This window comes from Anser anser (assembly GCF_964211835.1).
Source record: "Anser anser genome assembly, chromosome: 3".
In the NCBI taxonomy this organism is placed as follows: domain Eukaryota; kingdom Metazoa; phylum Chordata; class Aves; order Anseriformes; family Anatidae; genus Anser; species Anser anser.
The window spans coordinates 57,771,095-57,791,633 of record NC_139722.1 but is presented as its reverse complement, the minus strand read 5'-3'; the positions used below and the strand labels follow the sequence as shown (position 1 = coordinate 57,791,633).

At 38.1% G+C, this 20,539-nt stretch overlaps 1 protein-coding gene and 1 long non-coding RNA gene across 3 annotated transcripts; one reads left to right on the top strand and one right to left on the bottom strand.

Moving 5' to 3' along the window:
- Positions 1-4,239: 4,239 nt before the first annotated feature.
- Positions 4,240-11,221, bottom strand: CENPW (centromere protein W). Its single transcript, XM_083829040.1, has 3 exons — positions 11,053-11,221; positions 6,894-7,007; positions 4,240-5,284 (listed from the first exon to the last, which is right to left on the bottom strand). Exons 1-3 carry the CDS (start codon positions 11,140-11,142, stop codon positions 5,258-5,260), a joined length of 231 nt encoding a protein of 76 aa, XP_083685166.1. The 5' UTR covers positions 11,143-11,221; the 3' UTR covers positions 4,240-5,257.
- Positions 11,222-11,288: 67 nt separating this feature from the next.
- LOC310896599 lies at positions 11,289-17,828 on the top strand. Of its 2 annotated transcripts, none has more exons than XR_014581644.1 (3): positions 11,289-11,851; positions 13,855-13,943; positions 15,344-17,828. It is a non-coding gene; the product is annotated as an uncharacterized lncRNA (long non-coding RNA). The 2 variants fall into 2 exon arrangements; XR_014581645.1 differs by having other exon boundaries at positions 13,855-14,029.
- Positions 17,829-20,539: the final 2,711 nt, after the last annotated feature.

Genomic DNA, 20,539 nt, shown 5'->3' with positions numbered 1-20,539 from the left:
CTGGGACTAAACGCTTCCTTGTAGTAATGTTTCAGCTTAGCTTATGCAATAGAATTTTAAAAACTGGTTTACACATTATGTAAATGTTTTTCTTGACGTGGTTTATTTATAAAACTTGCTCAAATCTCACTAAAACTGATTTCAGTTATATAACCTAATCTGTGTGTACTTACCTGATGAAGTTAAACAAATTAAAAATACACATTAGGCTGTCAACTTTAAAGATTTGTACAAATACAGTTAGACCGATTTAAACCTGATATAAGGATTCAAATGTGGCTAATCCAGCTGTATTCCTTATTACATTTATTTGGAAGTGTTTCCGCTTTATGATTTTTTATTCGGGTTCTGTTCAATTGCCAAAATATGTATCTTTCTGTGCCTTCTGCACACTTATGAAACAAAATATGAGCCTGTTCCTGCAGCAGTTGAAAGAGCTTGACCTGTGCAGCACTTGGAGGCTAAGAGCAAGCCACTCCTGTAGGAAGTGCCCTTGGTTTCCTTTAAGCACTGCAATCACAGCAGCACTTACCCTGTAGTAAGGCTGTTGTCTACATTTCCTTTGTAAACCAGATGTAATTTTAAGAATGTCTTGGTGGTCTTACCTGTATTTTTCTACACTCTGCCTATTCTCCATCCACTGAAATCATTCCCGCAGGAAAGACTCTCTTAGTAAGAAACCTGATCTTACAGATATCAAATGACCTGAACAGGTCTTTCAGCAGTTTGCTCAGGATAACATTAGTATCCCAGTCCACAGCAGAATATTATGTACCAAAACCTGTGTGAATTTGATGAGTGTGGACCGCAAAGAAAACGTCACACCCTCACCATTGTTAACCAAATAGCAAATGAATGAATTCCAACGGACCAAATATGCAGAACTGAGAGCTGTCAGGTGAAAAGGCTCCTCATTTTCTTCCTCAAAGTTACAATTTTGTATTTAGCGCAACAAAAATGTTGGCAGGATCTTTTCACCCTAGATCTAAAACTACTCAGGCTGAAAGTCTGAAACAGTCTGAAGAATTTAAACTTGACATCAAGTTTACAGCTGTGGAAAAAGGGGTTTTGTTTTACTGTAATCAGCATTTTTACGTGAAATACCAGTCACACCTTCTAAATATATACTTCTAATCATGTCACCTCAAAAAACTATGTATTTAGCAGTTATGATGGCCTATCATTAGTTGTTCTAAGCTGATAAAAGGCTAATAGAAGGCTAACTGAATCAGCAACTCAACCAATACTAGCTATATGTTTAAATTTAAGGTTGCTATAACGTCCTGTAAATACCTCCTGCATGAAACTGCCCATAAAACATGCCAGCTTCTAAAATGAAGCTGCTGTACAAATAACTATAGACCTGTAACTGAGTCAGAAAATGATCTAATGCTGCAACATTGAGCTTCGAGAATAATCTTCAAGATCCATTAAAGCCTCATATATATTTTACCCTCTCAGTACAAATCACCATTTTCTGAAGTTAAAGAATTTTTATTTATTTATTTAACTTTAATTGCCCTGCATGTGTCAGCAGTGCAGGATTGGTAGTCTTAAAAAAATAAATTTGGAAGCATCATAAATACATTTTTTTTTAATAAGGATAAACAATATTTTATCTTACTGGGACGTTACTGCAAGGAAGAGAAAGACACTTTTCGCTCTATCCCCACCTTATGGCTAGAAAATGAATTTTCCTATTACAGTACATGTTTCTGTCTTGGGTTTTTGTACCCTTCACTGTATCTTTATAGCCAGAGAATACTTACTATTTGTATTTTGCAACTTAATATTCTTCGCAACCACACACTCCTCTGTTTATAAGAGCAACGATGGGCCAAGGCATGTGTGCTCTCCAGCACCTGTGATGATTCCCTGAATCAAAACAGCAGACGATGTTCCAACATAAATTTGTATTCAAATGGCAAGGTGATTATTTGGGCCCTAGTCCACAAAAATGTAGAGGCTCATATATTGCTGTTGGTTCCATTAAGAGTTAAACAGCTAGATCTTAGTCTTGAGAAGAGGTTGCTCAGGGGAAACCTTATTGCTCTCTTCAAATACCTGAAAGGAAGCTGGGGGTTGGCCTCTTCTCGCAGAGAACTAGCAATAGGACAAGAGAGAATGGCCTCAAGTTGCACTGGGGAGTTGAGGTTGGAAATTAGGTGAAATTTCTTCTCAGAAAGAACAGTCAGGCATTAGAACGGGTTGCCCAGGGAGGTGGTGGATTCACCATCCCTAGAGATGTTTAAGAAAGGCTGGACATGGTGCTTAGTGACATGGTTTAGTGGGTGACATTGGTGGTAGGGGGATGGTTGGACCAGATGACATCTAAGGTCTTTTCCAACCTTAATGATTTTATGATCTCTCTACAGATCTAACCTTTGCTGATATACCATTCATGATACTCACACTTTTATATTCTGTAGTTTTAAACCTAATAATCAGGGGACTTACATACTGTGGTACTGCCTTATTCACTTGCGAATAAGCCCACTGGCTAAGGGGGCTATGTTAGCTAGTTTGTAACATGAAGTACAAAACACAGGCCACCAGAACTTCTGCCAGATTTGTCCCTTGCTTCATTTTATCTTCTCCCTCTTATGTCAACTGTTGTAGTAACGGTGTGAGGAACGATCTGAAATTGAAGAACGCTGGGAAAGCTGTAAAGAGAAAAAGAATGAGAAAACTACCTGCTTAACTTTAAGCTCTTCTACCCTGCTTTCCTGAGGAAATGACTCACAGTTGTACTGAGTGTCTGTTATTTCTCTCCTTCCCAAAATACCTTGAATCCTACCTTTGAAACCAAAGAAAATTCAATAGTGAAGTCTCAAACACTGAATTTCTCAAGGAAATTTCATCACTCCTGAAAACCATTGAGTAGAAGAAACCCTAATAATATGTCAACATAGCTCTTCGCTTTTTCCTCCCGAAGGCAGAGAAACCCCACGGGAACGCAATAAGTACATGCAGAGCCCAATGTCATTAGACCTTCTACCACAAATCCAGTTGAAAAAGACACTTTCTAAAACTACGTTTTAATGCTTCGTAATTAGCCACCTGAGATTCGCTGACCCAAAAGATATATTACCTAACTATAGCCCCCAAGGTTATAGTAATTGGAAGTGTCTGGGGTATTCAGACGACACTGCTGTAAGGAGACTTTATTCTAAAATGAAGGATACACATGAAGGTGTACAGAAATGCTGCCAAATACGAATACGATTAGCCTTCTAGGGAATATTCAGGAAGAACCTACTAGGAAGACATAATAGCCTTCTGGTTAGGCAGTCAGAAACATACACTACATCAACCACCTTAATTTTCAGTGAGAATTTAAGAGAGAAACATAAATACCTGCTGAGGTATACGTCTACTGAATACCTGCCTGCTTCCGAGTACTACCAATCTAGTTTTGACCCAAACTTCTCAGGGCTTGTAGAAAAGCATCCCTCTCACAACAAAAAGAATCATAGCCATGAACAGAGACCAAAAAAAACCCTAAAATATTTATAAAAACACACATGGATGGCTAGTTTTAGGCCTTGTCTCCCTTTTCCGGTGGCAGCTAATCATCCATCTACTACTTGAGAATAAGAACATTAGACTAAGCCCGAGTGGATCTTTTTCCTATGCAAATCAAAAAAGAAGTTAAAGTCAAATCAAAACAAGTTCCAAAAGAAGCAAGACAGCACTCAGACATCTGTCCAATGAGGAAAGGTATGTGGTTATATAAGACTGTTGTAAGAAAATACTTCAGGGAAAAAAATAACTGAAAACAGTTCTAAGAAAATCTAGGGTTTCAAAAAAATTAAGTTGCGGAGAGTAATTAAAAAGTAAAATATAAATACTTAATCAGATCTCTCATTCCTGAGAACGTACTTCAGATCATTAAATCCAAATATCCTCTATACGTGTATGTTTTCAGCTTTCTTTGTGGATTCCAAGGGAGTAAGAGAAGAAAAAGCAGAAAAAGGAATCGTCAACCTTCATAAGCAGCAGACTGAACTACGCCGTATGAGTTAAGTAACGCAGAATACACATCCTTCCTTTCTGCATACCGTAAAAGGACTTTTCTTGGGTTGTACAGGATTTTAAGAAGGGCATGGACGTGATACAAAATTCGAAGTTCTGACATTGTAGTCTAAAGAATTTGTAACAAAAAAAACTTATGAAATACATTTTTTGCTAGGTTTCTAGAATATACTCTGTAATGCATAAAACAAACTACTCAATGCATAACATTGCAAAAAAATCTTTATTTGGAGAATAGCTCACTGTGCATATTACCTACAAAAGAGTATTATCAGCTTAAACAGCAAGATTCAACTATCTTTATAAAAAGATTAACTAAGCAAAGTGTTCAAAAACTGTTTTAAAATATCAAATCAAGAATAGCATATGGATTTTAATTTAAAAATATATTTTTATATAATGCACATTTCCAGACTTCTGACAAGTTAGGATGACATTTAAAAGTGGGAAGGTAGTAGTTCAGCATTCACGTCAACTTATCTTCACTGTTTTACAGGGTCTAACTTCAAAAACATCGGCTGTGCCTGATATTCCCCTTACCCCCCCCCCAACCTGCATCTGTCCACGGCAACTGAATCAGAGACCAACTTGTCTCACGTAGCACATCAAAAAATAGACCAGCTTTAACATTTCAAAGCACAATTTCTAAATACAAAATGTATTCTTCCTGCATTAGCCTACGATTCAAAGTTATTTAAAAATATTAAGACATTTATAAATAAAACAAAGCCAAGGTACTTTACTAGCTTCTACAGCAGTTATTTTGAAAGCCAAGATTTTGTTTAGCTAGTAAAATCTGCTCTGAATTGCATAACCTATAATGGAATTAGTGAAACCTGCATTTTTACTACTGCTCTCATTACAACGTTTTACACTTCTGATTAAAAGTTACACACTGTACTTGAAGAGTCAGTATGGTACAGGCATTCTTCCATTATTATGGAGGAAATAAGCTACAAAAAAAAGTCTTAAATGACGATTTACTATCACTTATAGGTGTTATTTTAAAATTATGCATAAAGTGTGTGAACGCATTACATTGTGTGTGCATATAATTATTATTATTTTTTTTTTTTTAAAGAAGCAGCAAGATATTCAGAGTCAGGAGACAAGACATCAGCAAAGCTAAGTACTTCCAGAAGCGCAAAGCTGACTCACAGGATCTCAAAAGTCAGTAAGAAAACACAGAGAAACATGCTTTGAAATTCCATTGCTCTGTTTTCTAGCCTCTGCTTCTCTTCAAAATAACCTGAAAAAAAAAAAAAGTATATTTATCACTGCTTATATACTGTATGTTAGATATTACAATCCAGGCAGCACTACAAAGTTCCAAAACACTAGGATACTCAGACCATTTGCTCATTGTGCCAGACAATCTGTTTCAAACAGTAGAGTGACCAACGGTAGCAGTCAAAGGAAAAGGACAGGAATAAAGTAAAGGCATACAGAAATATGCCATATCAGAAAACATTAAAAGAACACTCATAAACCAAGAACTTGGTAAAATAATTTTTATTTTTTTTTAAATTGACTGTCAGGAAGTGGCAACAGCGCTCTCAGGCCCTCAGCAGATTCCTTGAAGTTCTTATCCCATTAGACGTAGACAAAAAGAAATAACTAAGACTTGCAATTACCCAGCTACTATGCTCAAGTTTTTGTTTGCAATGCCTTGCTTCTTTATATATCAAGAGTGCCCAGACCCCTGGAAGGACATTTTTTGGTTTGGAGTTTAAGTTGAAAAATGAAATTCAAAGCTCAAGTGGGACCATTTAAGTGTTAACATTATTAAAATAAAGGCAGTTTTTCCTTTCTTCTCATCTTAAGAAAAAATAAATGGAGCACAAAAACGTTCAAATAACGTTAAGATTACAGTTAAAAAGAAATTACAAATGCATAAGATTCCAACTGTAACATTAACTTGGCTACCCTACACATCCTGTATATATTTCTGTTACTATAGTAATAGAAACTATCAAACTAAACATTTTGCCAGAGGAAAAAAAGACTGAAGATAAACAGAAGCCACAGGACCAAAATATCAGATACCACTGCATTTTACTCTTCCAATTTACACAGCAGTAGTAGGTGGTTGAACAGATAAGCAGGCACATTAGAGAGATCAAGTTCCTTCATGAAACAGAGGTAAAGCTATCATATCCCACCAAGTGAAATGAGCTGCAAGAATCTGCTTATGACTGCTTTCAGACTAAGGTAAGAACTGAAGGTGCAAATATGATATATGAACTATTCCTCACTTGCTCCATAAAGCTTCTTTTATGTTACTGCAGTTAAGATAGCCTGCTTCCTTGATAGGATATCATCTGAGGTAAGAATCCTCCAACTTTGGAACTTGCTCCTATTCCCTGCCTGCCAGAGTCCAGACTTCTCTTCCCCATCCCGAAGCCATGACACTGAATGGCAAAACAAATTTTAGTTTTGCTAGTCACAAGTGTTCGTAGGCAGATGTAAACTCCTACTACCCATTCAAATCGGACACGCTCACCAAAGCAGCAGGGAGCTATAGGACCACACAGTCCTATAACACAGAGTACTTATTTACTCATTGCCAGTGCCATGCTAGTCACAGCCACAGTTTTCAGCCCACGGATGTGTGTTGGTAGACTACTGCATAGACAAACCCACATATTGAACTACGAATTTAAACATGGAATAGCCAAGTAAAAATAGGACTATATTTAACAGGGCAAAGAAAATTAATTTGATGCCTTGGTAACATTTTTGCAAGTTTTTGATTGTAAGTGAGAACATTAACAGTATCACAGAAAACTTTTGTATATGCTCTCATAGTATAGTTTGCATTGAACAGAAGAGGAAAAATACTAAAAATGCTTTATTACCTTTGCTGCAGCTACAGTATGCTCAGGTTTAATTGTTTTACTTTTGTTCTCAAAAGCATTTGTCCTGGCTTCTTCTGCTAGCCGATGGAGAAACATTAAGAAGTTCAAATGTATCTTTAAAAGAAGAAAAATAAAATCAGGGAGAATTCAGACTGCTCATGCACTGTTTGTTTTGTTAGAGATCCATTGTTTGAGACAGAGGATTCCCATATTAGACTGCTTCGAAATTCCTGAAGGGTGTTCTTAGGAAGACAGGGTATCACTTGGGTCAAACCCTAATAGATGCCCATGATATTCCGTACTGCAAAACTCTTGTAAATACAGTTTAAGTTTATTATACTTAAATTGTAAAAGTGCCGTAGAAGTGATCATACAGACATCTAACAGAAATAAAACTTTATTTACGTTTTATTACAAAAGAAAAAAAAGCCTGCTAAACAAAAGTATCAAGCAGAGAATGAGAATCCTTTTGCTTACTAGTAGATACAATCAGCTTTCAGTGACTAAAAGAGTCAGACTGTTAACGAACAGCAAATTCATCCCTGCCTTATCACCAAATGGGCCATAGACAAGTTCAAGGACTCCTGCCCTTTTCCAGAGCAAAGGAGCATTGACATTAATTTCTCTAGCAGAAGAAACTCTCCACTGTCAGGAGCTTCCTTTCTTTTTTTTCCCAGCTCATCACTTACTTAACCTTCCAACATGAAAGGTACTGGTAGGTCAGTACGTTGGTTCAATACAAGATCCTGCTCTGTTCAATACAGCAGTGGCAAGAATTTCAACAGCCAAAATACTGCTACAGCTTGTACTAAAAAATTGCCATCAAAAACACCCCGGTGTAGTAACGAACCTAATCCCTAGTGTTATAGAGTCATTATGTCAACTATTTCAACAGTTCAACCTGAAAATTGGAAACTGCACATTTTGTAAATTAAGCCTTCAAACAATATTAACTTTGCTACGTGAAGCATATTAAATACTTCTTCAATCAAGAGCTCAAGAATATTATTGAAACACGAAAATTTTATTTACATGAATTAGGTGATATAGTTGTTTTGCCATCATATCTTTCTAGACTGTTGATCAGCTAACAAGGAAAGTTACAATTTAGAATTTATGGGAAACAGCCTGGCAGGGTGCTCGCAGCAGAAGAAATCTGCAGGCATTTTAGCGTTCATATGACAAAACTCAATTCCTTCTAAAACTGCTGAACTAAAGGAATGTCACTGTGCAACACATACATCTATATTTTTGTATTTGGAAGCACCTACTACAGAAAAAGCAGATGCTCCTGCAGATTTACTTAGCAAAATATCAAACCAAGTTTTAACCTATTAATTTCTGCATGAGGAAGTTACCTCTGAAGAGAATCTGTTGTGGCACTGAGATAGTGTTAAACACTATACTTGCCATTATTAGACTTATCAACATGAAGGTTAGATTTCTGGGAACAACCTGGAGGAGGAGAACAAGGGGGAACAAAAACTTGCCATAGTTTCATGCCCCCTTGCTGAGGCACCTAAATGCAAAACTGTTCACTTTAAAACTGCCTTTGAAAAAATGCATCCTCTTAGACTCATTGCACCTACGTTTTCCTGCTTTCAAAGGGAATTACTCTGTGTTGAGAAGCTTCCCCAAACTCCTATCAACTTAAAAGAAACAGATGAGTAAAGTCAGAGCATTCTACAGCAGAGCACACGTTAATAAATATTCCAGATTGTTCAAGTTTATATGGTCTCTGTTTAAGGAAATAGAGAAAGGCTAATGAAAAGCATAATACCAGAATACCATCAATGCAACAGCTACTGACAAGTACCTAAGTGATGCCACACCTGTTTAAAGCCATTGCTTCACTACGTTAGATTATTGTCGCTCAGCATAAAACTTCAAAAGTTTTGAAATACCCATAAAAAAAATCTTACACAACAGTATATTTATTTCCCAAAACAGAAAGGTTGGAAAGTTTCAAGAATTTAAGAAAAACATGTAACACTGCTTGCAGGTCAACTTCCACACACCTGTTGGGCAGGACTCATGAACAATAGTGGCAAGCTCCCTCATTTTGTTTTCCTGCCACATTAGCAATTTATTAGATAAATAACTTGCCTTAAATTAGATATCTATGTCTACTCACTAGATTCTATGCCCATAACAAAAACAAAAGTGCTCATTCATACTTCAAGCCTGTTCTGCAATATAAATACAAACCTGCACTTCTAGCATAAAAAAGCAGCCAAGTGCTTTCCTTCTATAATTCCAAGCTAGAACACAGTTTGCACAGCTCTTACCTCTCAATCTCATCACTAAAATCCTTTACCTATTTTCAAGAAGGTAAATTACTGATTTCTACCCACATTGGACAAACCTCTGCGCTATTCCTCTCTCTTCACTTAAAAATATTGTCATATTCCTTCTATAAAACAGCTTCTTGAGAAATTTCTAAGCTATACTGTGTACAGAGAAGGATGTTAACACTTAGAAAATAGGTCCTAGCAAAGCTTCAAAGTGTAGAAAGAGACTTGAGGAGGAGAACCTGAAAGGGGAAAGAAGAGATTCAATTCAGATATTTAACAAAAATGTTTGTATTCTTATGACTGATCTTTCAAACTTGTTAGGAACAATCACTGAAGATGACATCGGCTTACTGAAGAGTCAAGAAAAAAGTAAATAACCAGATTATGTCACAAAACAGGCAGGTACACCACCTCCTTGCTGGACTTAGTACCACAGTGCATTCAAACAAAGCCTGGATCATTCAGGAAAATACCCCTGAAAATGAAATAGCTGACTCTCTCATTTCCCCGCAGAAGACAAACAGCTTGTTCAAAACGTATATGGTTTAGTCTTGTTAAAAGAACTAGTATATAGATTTCCAAAGTATGCAGATGAATCACTCTTACAAAATTTGTAGGGAATGTGTAGGAGAAACTAAAGCTTTGCTGGAGAAAGGCTGGAAAAAACTCTCATAACTTGTTGCTTTAACTACATCAGCTGAACTTATTTTTCCCCAAAAAAAAGATCAACACAGATGGAGTTTTGTTTATTTATTCATAGAAACAGAGAATGAAAGTGCTGCTAGCCATATGCCTGGTTGAAGATCTTGCACAATCAGCACCCCTGAACACTCCTGTTCAGAAAAAGGTAAAACAAAAAGAAACCAAGCCTCCTAACGTTTAAAGGCCATTTAATTTTACATCACCAGAAGAGATACTCTAAGCTTCCACCACGCTATTAAAATTTGTTCTGATTTCATCTTTTGTATTGGAATGAGTACTTCTGTAGCCATGTTTTAGGCCAGACCAGATTGACGTTGCTTATTAGTTTCAATCAATTCAATTTGCTGATGGCCTTTGCAGGCCACAAAACACTAGTGCCAGGATGAGGCAGAGACAGGAACCGATGGCCAAGGTTCGGGGGTTACATCCCACTTACCCTTTTTCAGACAGCCATGCTTCCTGGAAACCAAGTTAATATGACCATGGAAACACACACCAAGTGTTACTAACTATAAAAAAATTATTAATGACTGTGCAAGTTTGATTAGTTTCTACTGCATCCCACTGATTAAGCTTTGAGTGGGTCTCAGCATGAGTAGAGAGTGGACAAGTCCTTAGTCCATAAAATACTCCACAGATAGCAAAAGTGGAGGAAGAGATCATTGTTTTCATTAGACAAATTAGAAAAACACGTACCATTTGCATTCAAATGTACGCGCTGTCATGTAATTACCACCTTCATTTAGCCTTGCAGATCTAGATACCTACCTTCAAGTCACACAAATATACGACATGCATTATTGCCCTGAGAATCGCATGCTTTGGAAAACGAGACCACGTTACAGTCACACCAATTAAGCCAATTAAGTCACTCAAAAAAAAAAAAAATTAAAAAATTACGTGCAGATACTTCTCCCCCCCCCCTCTGCAGGCCAGGCTCCCTTGGCGCGGTCGGGTCTCTTTTGAGCCTCACAACCCCCTTTCCGTGACCAACCCCCTCGCCGCGGGTCAGGACGAGCCCACCTGGCTGCCCCCGGTGTTGCCGTAAGGCTCCGCCACCCCGCGCCTTCACGGCAGGCCCTTCTCACCCACGACCAAGGAACCTACGGGAGACCGGCCGCCCCCTGCCCCTGCCGTTACCAGCGCCCCGGCGCCGCCCTCACCAGCAGGTCCCCGCTGGCGGCCAGGCGCAGCTGGGGCTTGTGGCTCCTCAGGACGCCGCGCAGGGTGCCGCGGGGCGCGCCGCGCCTCATCCCGCCCGCCACAGCCCCGCACCGCTTCGAATCCGCCGCCCCGGCGCAGGCGCGCGCCCGCCGTGACGCACTTCCCAGCGGCCCGGCCCGGCACGGCGCCGCCCCCCCCCCTCCGCCGCCGTTAAACCGGCGCTCGCGCGTTGCCATGGCGGCCGGTCCCCCCCCTCCCCCCCCTCGCCTCCCAACCCAGAGGGTGCCCGAAACGCAGGCGGCACGCCACCGGCAGCAGCCGCCTCGGGGCCAGACCCGTGAGTTTTCAGCAGCCCTCTCACGAGCGTGACAGGATTTAGTGGCCGCAGCGGAGGAGGGAGCTGTGGGGCACGCACGTTCCCTCCCGCGGTGCCTCGCGTCGCCCCGCTGGGCGATGCGACACCCGGCGCGGGCTGCAGGGCCGGCAGCCGGATTCCCATCATAAACCCCCGCTAAAGCGAGCCTGGAGTGGCAGTCACGTACACCCAGATAAAACGCTGCACAAGCTGAGGGAAGCGACTTTATAACCGTAGGCACAAACACTCCCAATTCTCACGGCAGCCACCACTTCCAAGTGTCACCCCTTCCCCAGCACCCGTCCCCGCGCGGCTCTCGGCCGGCGGGTGCTGCTGACTGAAGGACAGGTTCCCCCACAGAGGGGCCCCTCTAGCTTGGCATTCTCGGTCTGGTTGGACTCTGTGTACTTAAGTTGGAGAAAGGGTCAGGATTTCATACCGAGGTATGGAGTTTTTCAGCATATTTATTAGTTTTTTGTTTTCCTTGGCCTATGGGATGTTTGCAAGTTTGAACGTTAAGTCAGTAGGATAAATATATCGCCTTTATTTTAATATGCTCACAATTGTCAGTACCCAGATACAAGCTGGTTTTATTAAAGTATGTTATTAGATCTGTAGGATTTGGTATTTTAGTTAATTTTGCAATACACACAAATGTGGTCCAAATAGAAGTATGGTATCTGACAGCAGGAGAGAATTTAAGATTTGCCCGTTCATCATACTCTGTTGGGTGTCTGAAAATCATGCTTTGTTCTTTCAGCTTTGACTGTCACTTGTCATTAACCATCAACAACAGTGCAGATCCTAAAATCAGGGTCTTTTTTTTTTTTCTGTAAATGAATAAGCACACTAAAACAGCTTTATTTTTTTTTTCTGCAGTTTAATAATAATCACAGTTACTGGCTCAGCAACACTGACAAAAGTAAACATTTGTTTTGTCAGTTAACTAAATACATATGACTCAGGAGCTACATAGGCTCGTATTCTGTAAGACGTACAGTCTACACATAGGAGCTTGCATTGGGATCGACAATAATTCAGCATGTCAACAGATTCAAATCTACAGCTGGGGTAAATCAGTAGTTCACCGGACCTTTCTTAAGCTGAGAATTGGGCCTTGCAATCTCGTATAGTCTGTAGGAAACTGGTATGGACAATCATTTTTCAAACTGTATGAGATGCAAAACAACTCCACCGTAAGTCTAAAGCATACATCATATAAGTTTGCAACTCTGAAGTGACCTGCATAACACGACAGATGCCGAGAATCAAGACTCGTAACAATATCTCCAGTCATATGTTAGCTATATGAACAATTGTGATTGAATAATAAAATCTATTATTAAGTCTAATACTATTAGACTTCCGTGGTTCTGATAGTTTTATATTTCTAATGGGCTATTCTTTGGTTTTAGCTATATAAAACAATGTTTTAAAATGCAGTCTCAAATCTATTGACATACCAGATTTTCTTTCTTACGTTTTGAAAAGCTTATGACATTAATTACTGCAATTGAGAACAAAGAGGTCCAATGTAAAAATACTAAATTATAGGTTCTGATCTACGGAAAGAACATAAGCTTCGACTGCTAAAATTCCTCCCTCAATATATATTTTTAATATATTCTCTTTATTGGTAAATAGTTATGTAAATATGATTTTTGAATAGTTTAATAGGAAAATTGTAGTACAAGAAAAAATTATAGTGCTGGACATTATGTATTGCAATGGACAAAAATGATTTTACAAATTAAATTCCATAAAAATCACTAATGTTCAAATTATTTGATTTGTCTTAACATATGGATTAATAATAACATTACAGTGAGTCATAAAATAACTGTAAACTCACATTATGTTCCGATTTTGGGCATAACTGTTTTCCTTTTTTTATCTGATAGGATCTGTAATGTTCTGATTTAATGCTATTATGAAGTACAATGTAAATGGCTAAAACAATCATTCCAAATATATTTTAAATAAATTCTTGAAATTTTGAAAATTGTTAATTTTGCCATGCTCTTGCAGCCTTTTAGTAAAAGGCGATTCTGTACAAAAATGGCATATTTTCATGCTTTGCTAGTTCAAAAATGTAGCAGTTTTGCATCCATTTACTACATGCAGCTACATTATTTTCAAGTAATATTTCAAGAATTTTAAGGATTTTGCTTTTTAAACAATTGCAACTTTTAAACACACTAGTTCATTTCATGAGCTGGACATGTTTCAGGGCTTCAGCTGCAGCACTGTATCTTCCCAGTTTTCCAGGAATACTGAGCTGTATTTTATAACTAAATGCACCATCTGATACTGATGATGAGATTAGGAAAATTCAGCAGTTAAAATTCCACCATCCAGGTGTGACTTCTTCAAGAAAACAAACAGCCTTTGCAGTGTTTGAATCAAGGCAATTTCAGTAACATAGTTTTGTCACTTTTGCTTCCAGATTATGTGCATTTCTTGAAAACAGCTCAATACATTTCAGTGACTAAGAAGAGGCCTGACTGGGGACCATCACTACTGAACTGCAAACCAGTAAACATTTTATTCTCTGTCTCTGTAAAGGAACAGATGAATTTAAAAATTAACTTCCGAATATTACACTTGCTTCAGTTTAGAAGGTATTAAAGGAATGGGTAAAATTAAACTGGAGAGCAGTGTTTCCCTTCTGTCGTGAAGCTCTTATAAACCCATCTCAGCTTGTTAAAGTGGTTCTACCAACCTGTCCTTTATAACTATTACCTTAATTATTTTGTTTCTGGATTCACATTATCTTCAGTCAGACTCTTCATCAGCTCTTCATTAATTCATTATTTTTGTCCCAAAGAATGCTGAAGAGCTCCATTTTAATTGTGTGATATCTTGAAATTAAGTCACATTTTATAGATTCTTGCTAAGCCAAAGGTCCTTCGGTTTCTCCTCTAGCCAGATACTGGCTGTTAAATACTTTCTGGTGCTAATCCAGTTTCAGTGGCTGATGAAAGACTTTAAAAACATATCCTGGATATGAATGTCAGAGCCTAAAATCTTTTGATGCTGTCTTCAGTGATGAAAAGATCTGTCCAAAACCAGAACAACAATTCAGCAAAAGTAAACTCTTCTATAATGTAGTTGATAGGCTTGATCATAGTGGTTGGAGGTACACAGATCTACTCTCCTGTTACACCTGTATATTCTTTCTTTTGAATGCAGGATAATTCAGGTGTGGTTGAACCCTTCTGTAGAGAAACAGAAAAAGAGAAAATACAAAGGAGCAAATTGTATGTTTTCTTATCCTCCGTGGAACTTAAGCAGATCTCCTGCTTGAGAAAGAAGGATGGAAATGGCAATTTTGACAAGCAGCTTTTTTCTTCTGGCTGTCACTATTTGTAATGTGGCAGTAATTGGATTGCAGTGGTAAATACTAGCAGCTCAAAGAGAAAAACAGCTCTAGCATAATTTATTTTTAAAAATTACTTTTTATTTAGCCCTATTTCTATTTGTTTTCAGGCACAATGTTAAATAGTGAAAAATCAAAAGGCACAATGCCATAATATATATTTGAGATTCACACTATTTGCTTATTTTAGGGTATACAATTTAAGCTTCAGTTTTCCAGGACATTCTGTATATCGGATCTCCTAACGCTGCGTAGAGCTTGCCTAAAGTCAGTTGACTTCTACACAGGCGAGAGACTGTCCATCAGCCTGTTGTCACTAGGGACTGTGTTCACTAAAAAAAAACAAAAAAAAAGAAAAAAGTAGTCACTCAGTAGCCACTCACCTTTAGATTTTTCTAATGGAATTAGGAAAAAAAATGATTTTTTTGAAATTGAGTAAAAAAAACAAACACCAAAAATAATCTCTAGATAGCCACTTTGATTGTGTTTTTGTAACTTCTGTTGTGACTTTTAAAAATTTTAAGATTATTTACGTTTCACTCTCATATCTACTCAGGCAGACCCACCTATTTCACGCCAGTCATCCGTCCTCCACCAAATTCCAGAAGGAGCAGTGTTATCATCTTCAGATGTCGTGCTTTCCAGGGCTACATACAAGCCAGAAGGGTCTTCAGGCACCTCTATTCTGATCAGCTAGTCCAGACTTACCAAGAAAAAGACCACCTTCTCTGAGAAACTTTCACAAACTAAACAAAACTCTGAAAAATACTTGTTATCTGCCTTCCAAAAAAGATATTTTATGCACATGTATTATAAACAGAGAAGGAGAGTGCAAAACTTAATGACGTACCCTCATATCTTTACTGAAGGCACGTCTAATTAACATCATTAATAGTAATGACCATCAATATAGAACTCAAAGATTAATATCATTCAACTACCAACGTTTCAATTACCTTTATCAGGAAGGGTAGATGACAGGTGTTGACCATGAAAAGACCTGAGTTTTTTCTTCACTTTTGTTTTTCATATGAAGTGTAACAACATCTTTTAGCCTCACTAGAGGATGTGTTAACATTCACCTTCCTACAGGGACCATGTTTTTCTTTGGCTTTCTTTTTATTTATTTTCAGTCAGAAAAGTTTGATATACAACAGCTTTTTCCTACCTCTTTGTTGATTTCCTTCAGGTTATGTACCATCTCAAATGCAGAATGATATGATACAGAAAGGCCTGCTTAGCTATGCATCTTTCCATCTGTTTTCTGGCTTTGACCGCAGAGGAAAATGGGTCATCCCAATTTGAGATATCAATCCCTGCCCCAAAAAATTAGCTCTCTGCTGGAGTTCCTAATTGCCACTCATCCTCAGCCCCTCAATCCTAAAGTAATGCTGGAACAGGTGACGAGGCTACTTTAATGACAGGTGCCCATTTCTTGCTTGGTACTGCGTGTGTCTTGTGAATGCCATGACACAACAGGACATACATGCATGTTTACTAACATTAAAACCACTTAGCACCTAATCACAAAGTATATCTCAGGCCACAAGTATAAATACAGTTAAATATATATATATTTTTAATCAGTAAACAGTAGGTGATAACCAGTGGGATGTGTGCCTGGCATATAATTTGCTGCAATACCCCTGATGATGGATTACAGCAAACAAATACAAAGAGTACAAACACAAAACAAGAGTACAACACAAAAGTGAGAGGTTAGATTTCAGATGAGGTCAGTTGATTTCTAATAACTTAAATCCTGCTTTGTGTGCCAGAAGCTAAGCCATAATGTTATAATTACATACAGACTTGGTAGAAGAAAGAATAGCAGCAGTAGTGAAGCAAGAATTTGCGTATTGACTTCCAGGTGCATGGAATAACTTTATGATACAATAGGAGTGGCCTTCAGAGCACAAAATACTCATGTACTATGCAGTCAGTGAGACAGGGGAGGGAAAAATAAATATTTTTCAGTTATTTATATCTTTTTCATCGTTGCCAATAAGGGAGTTTAAAAAAGAACGTTTCAAATAAAATATAAATACTTCAGAGTAAATTGTAATCTGAATGTATTTTTTCAGGCAGATTTTCAGAAATGAAGAGGCTTTTATTGAATGCTAAAACAAACGTACAGTCACCTGAGAATAAGCAGTATAATTTACACAAAACAGTTTAGCACAAAAGGATCCTCAGTCAATGATCCAACTTCTTTAGTAAGCAGACATAAAATTATTCGACTTCAAAATTATGTTAATAAATTAATGATCAAATATGAGCTATCAAGAGTGAGATGGATATAATTCAAGTATTTTTTTCCTGGGAAAAAAAGGAATTGAAAATTTTAATGTCAGTTTTGTAATACTAAAAAATAAACACCCTGGAGAACAAGAGAACTACTGCTTAGTTTCCTTTGTTACACTTGCATTCATTTTGAGTGCACAGAAATTTTCCTGAATATGACTATATGCCATGCCCTTTTCAAATTTGCAAACACACTTCTAAACAACAGCAGGAATTGAAAAATATAACACACACACACACACACACTGGAACTATTCCAGATTAGGATTGAGAATCAGTTCTTTTGTAAAGGATCTAAATGAAAAATTTACAGTTTAAAAAAATTCTGCTGCTATATAAGCATAAATGAAGGGAAAATACTTCATCAGAGAGCATGGTAGTATAGGAATTATTAAACCATTTTTCTTTCAGCTATTTTTTTTTGTTATTTTTTGTTTTGTTCATTTTTTTGGTTGGTTGTTTTTTGTTTTGTTGTTGTTGTTTTTTCCAAATAGCCTGCTGTATAGTGTATAGAAAGGGGCTAAGTATCGATTGAGATAAAAATTCTGTTATTAGCTTAAAATCATTTTACCTTGCAAGTACGATAACATTTGCAGATTCAAATTTGATTGGAAGTGGTAGTTTTCAGAGTGAAAGCTATTGTATAAACTTCATGAATGTAAAACAACACCAGTAAGTATTGCTTAAATAAATGTAACTTTGACCACAATTTTGTAAATAAACAACTGCTGATACGATCTTTTTCTTTTCCTACAGAACAAGCCTACTTTCTTCAAACAGTGCTTGACACAAAGAAAAACAGTGAGGGCGTAACGCTTCAGGTTAATAAAACTAAAAGATAGCAGCTGTAGCTGCTGCCTTGCACAGAGGCAAGATACTGCTCCCTGCTGTAAGAAACTGCATTGGAGCCTTAACGTAAGAATAACCATTGTTGTCTGCGGAAAAGAGAAGCCATATCGATTTTTCTTCATTTACCCCAACTGCTGTGTAAGCATGTTGTTACAACAGAAATGTACATTGAAGCACAGTAGCTATTAGAACGGGTTTAACAAATGGAAGTGACATACTATTTTTCTAGAAACAATGAGGCTGTCTACCTTGAGTATACATAGAATAACTTAACTACCACAAAGCCAAGAAAAAATTCTATTTGAAATTCACAACTCTTGCATCATCACAGATCAATTATAACAAAACTTACCCAATAAAAACACAGTGAATCATAACACAAGCGCAAGATTTTTTGAAAGAGTGTATTATAAAGTTAGCTGACACTTAGAATGCAAGTCAGCTCTAAGGTGTAACTCTCACCTTTATCCGAGGTATTGCAAATAGGGGTTTTGTATTTAGACTGCCTAGCATAAATGCTAGAAAATGTTATGCTTGATTTTGCAAAATACAGTGATGTTTTTCATAGTGAATAAGGTTGCTGTGATGTTTCTTAAACAAGTCCATTCACTTGGGTGTGGCTCTGGCTCCTTGATACCACCAGTGAAGCACCAGCTCCTAGATGTACCATGGAATAGTTCCCTTAGATCCTGTGGAGGACGTAGGTAGCGTCAGACTGCTATTATTTACCATCCCGATTTTACCCCTGTACAAACCAGTTCCTGAATGCTGCCACTAAGCAATGCAGTGGTAAACATAAAAATGCTGCTCGGAGGCAGCTCTGCCTAAAATGGTGGCGGGTGTGTGCTATTCCAGGTTTTTTTAGTGCTAATACATTGATATTGAATACTGTCCTGCTTTGAGACAGGAGTAACAATATGGTATATTTAACATCCGGATTTTTTTTTCTCTCATCGTGTTCTTCAGTCTGTTTTAAACATACTTGCTGTTTTGAAAGATGTGTTTGTATCTCTCTGGAATTCTTCCCACTTTTTTCTGATGACGTGGTGATATCGCTAGGTCTGTGTCTCTGCTGCATTGTGAAAAGTGTCCAGGAAGAGAACCATCGGGAGAAAGAGAAAAAAAATAAGATAGTACAAGAATATGGGAAGCTGTGACTAGGTGCTGTTGTTTTGGAGGTTTTCTAATGTAAATGTCATACAGTTGAAGGTCCATACTCGTTGGTATGTTCAGCTGTTTTGCACTGCTTCAAGTAAGCAAAACAGCTGTAAACCTAGCTTAGCTCTCCAATTAAGCTGAATTTATGGCATCTTTACAATACCAGTGCACAACAAAGCAGCTGGAGACATCAAGTAATTCTGATCCGAGCAATCCCTTTTTAGGGCTTTATTTGACATTCTTTAGTCAGGCAAAACTTTGCCAGTTTGCCTAAGATTAAATTTAGAGGCCTCTGAGAGGCCTCTGAAGATTAAACAAAATTATACCATAGAACACATGTTCATAAATGCTTAGACGTTAGATGTTTCAGTGTAACATTATATTTTGAGCAGATTAATCCAATTTGGGTGCCTAGTGAACTCAGAACTCTCACTAATTTCTGTAATTACCAGGATTGCATCTTCATTAATCTTGCCTCTTACGATTTTCCTTTTTTTTTTCTTAAACAAAGAAGTAAATTGATTTTTCTTTCCAAAATAAATTTAATAATTGCATTCTGCCACAGTTCTTACAAGTGTGAATTCTGTGTGTGGATGACAAATCTCCTTTTGCCCTTAGCTACAAGACTCCTGAAATATGGTCCTGAAATACGGTCCTGAAATACCTGTTTATAAAAAGAAGCCACAGACATTAGTATGTTGATGTACAGCTCAACTCCTTAGTGCTTTTCTTTACGATTGTCAGCACAGAGGACAATTTGAAATAACTATTACTTTCTCTTTGCATCTGTTCTGTATTACGAGTCAGCTGCCTTTAGTAGACCCAAACAGCAGAGCCTTCTTGTTCTTTCAGGGTGAGACTCCCCTTTTTGATCTCATAGGCAAGATCTGTACTAACAAATGTAACGTTAGGGTTAGTCATAGGTCTGAGAGCAAGTACCTATGGCTAAACTCTCTCCTCCCCCCAAAAAAGAAAAAAGGTGATCTGGTCAATCCTGACTACCGGGAACAAACCCTGCCATGTACCAGCGTCTGGACTTGCAGAGTGCTTGTTGCCTTGGGCCAGAGCTGTGCCTGCTAGTCTCATACTGCAAAGCAGAATAGTTGCTGCTGTTGTATGCTGGTGTTTGTGCCTATACCTTCCCCAGTTTTGCACACTGCACCTGTAGCTGTGCAGTAATGCAGTTACAATTGCATGGAAGCAGTGCATTTGCCAGTGGGGCTGCAAGTACTAAACAAGAAGTTGCAAGTCGAAAATAAACAGGCTCGTCAGTCCAACACAGCAAAGAGGCTGGTCCATGTTGGGATTGTTTCTGGGGCTTATTTCATGCTCCAGTGTGCCAGGACCAGGGTCCAGCAGATGGATCTCCCCTGTGCTTGGGGACTACCCTAGTCACTGACCTACAGCATCAGCTTCATAAATTCATGGGAGAATGAGGTGT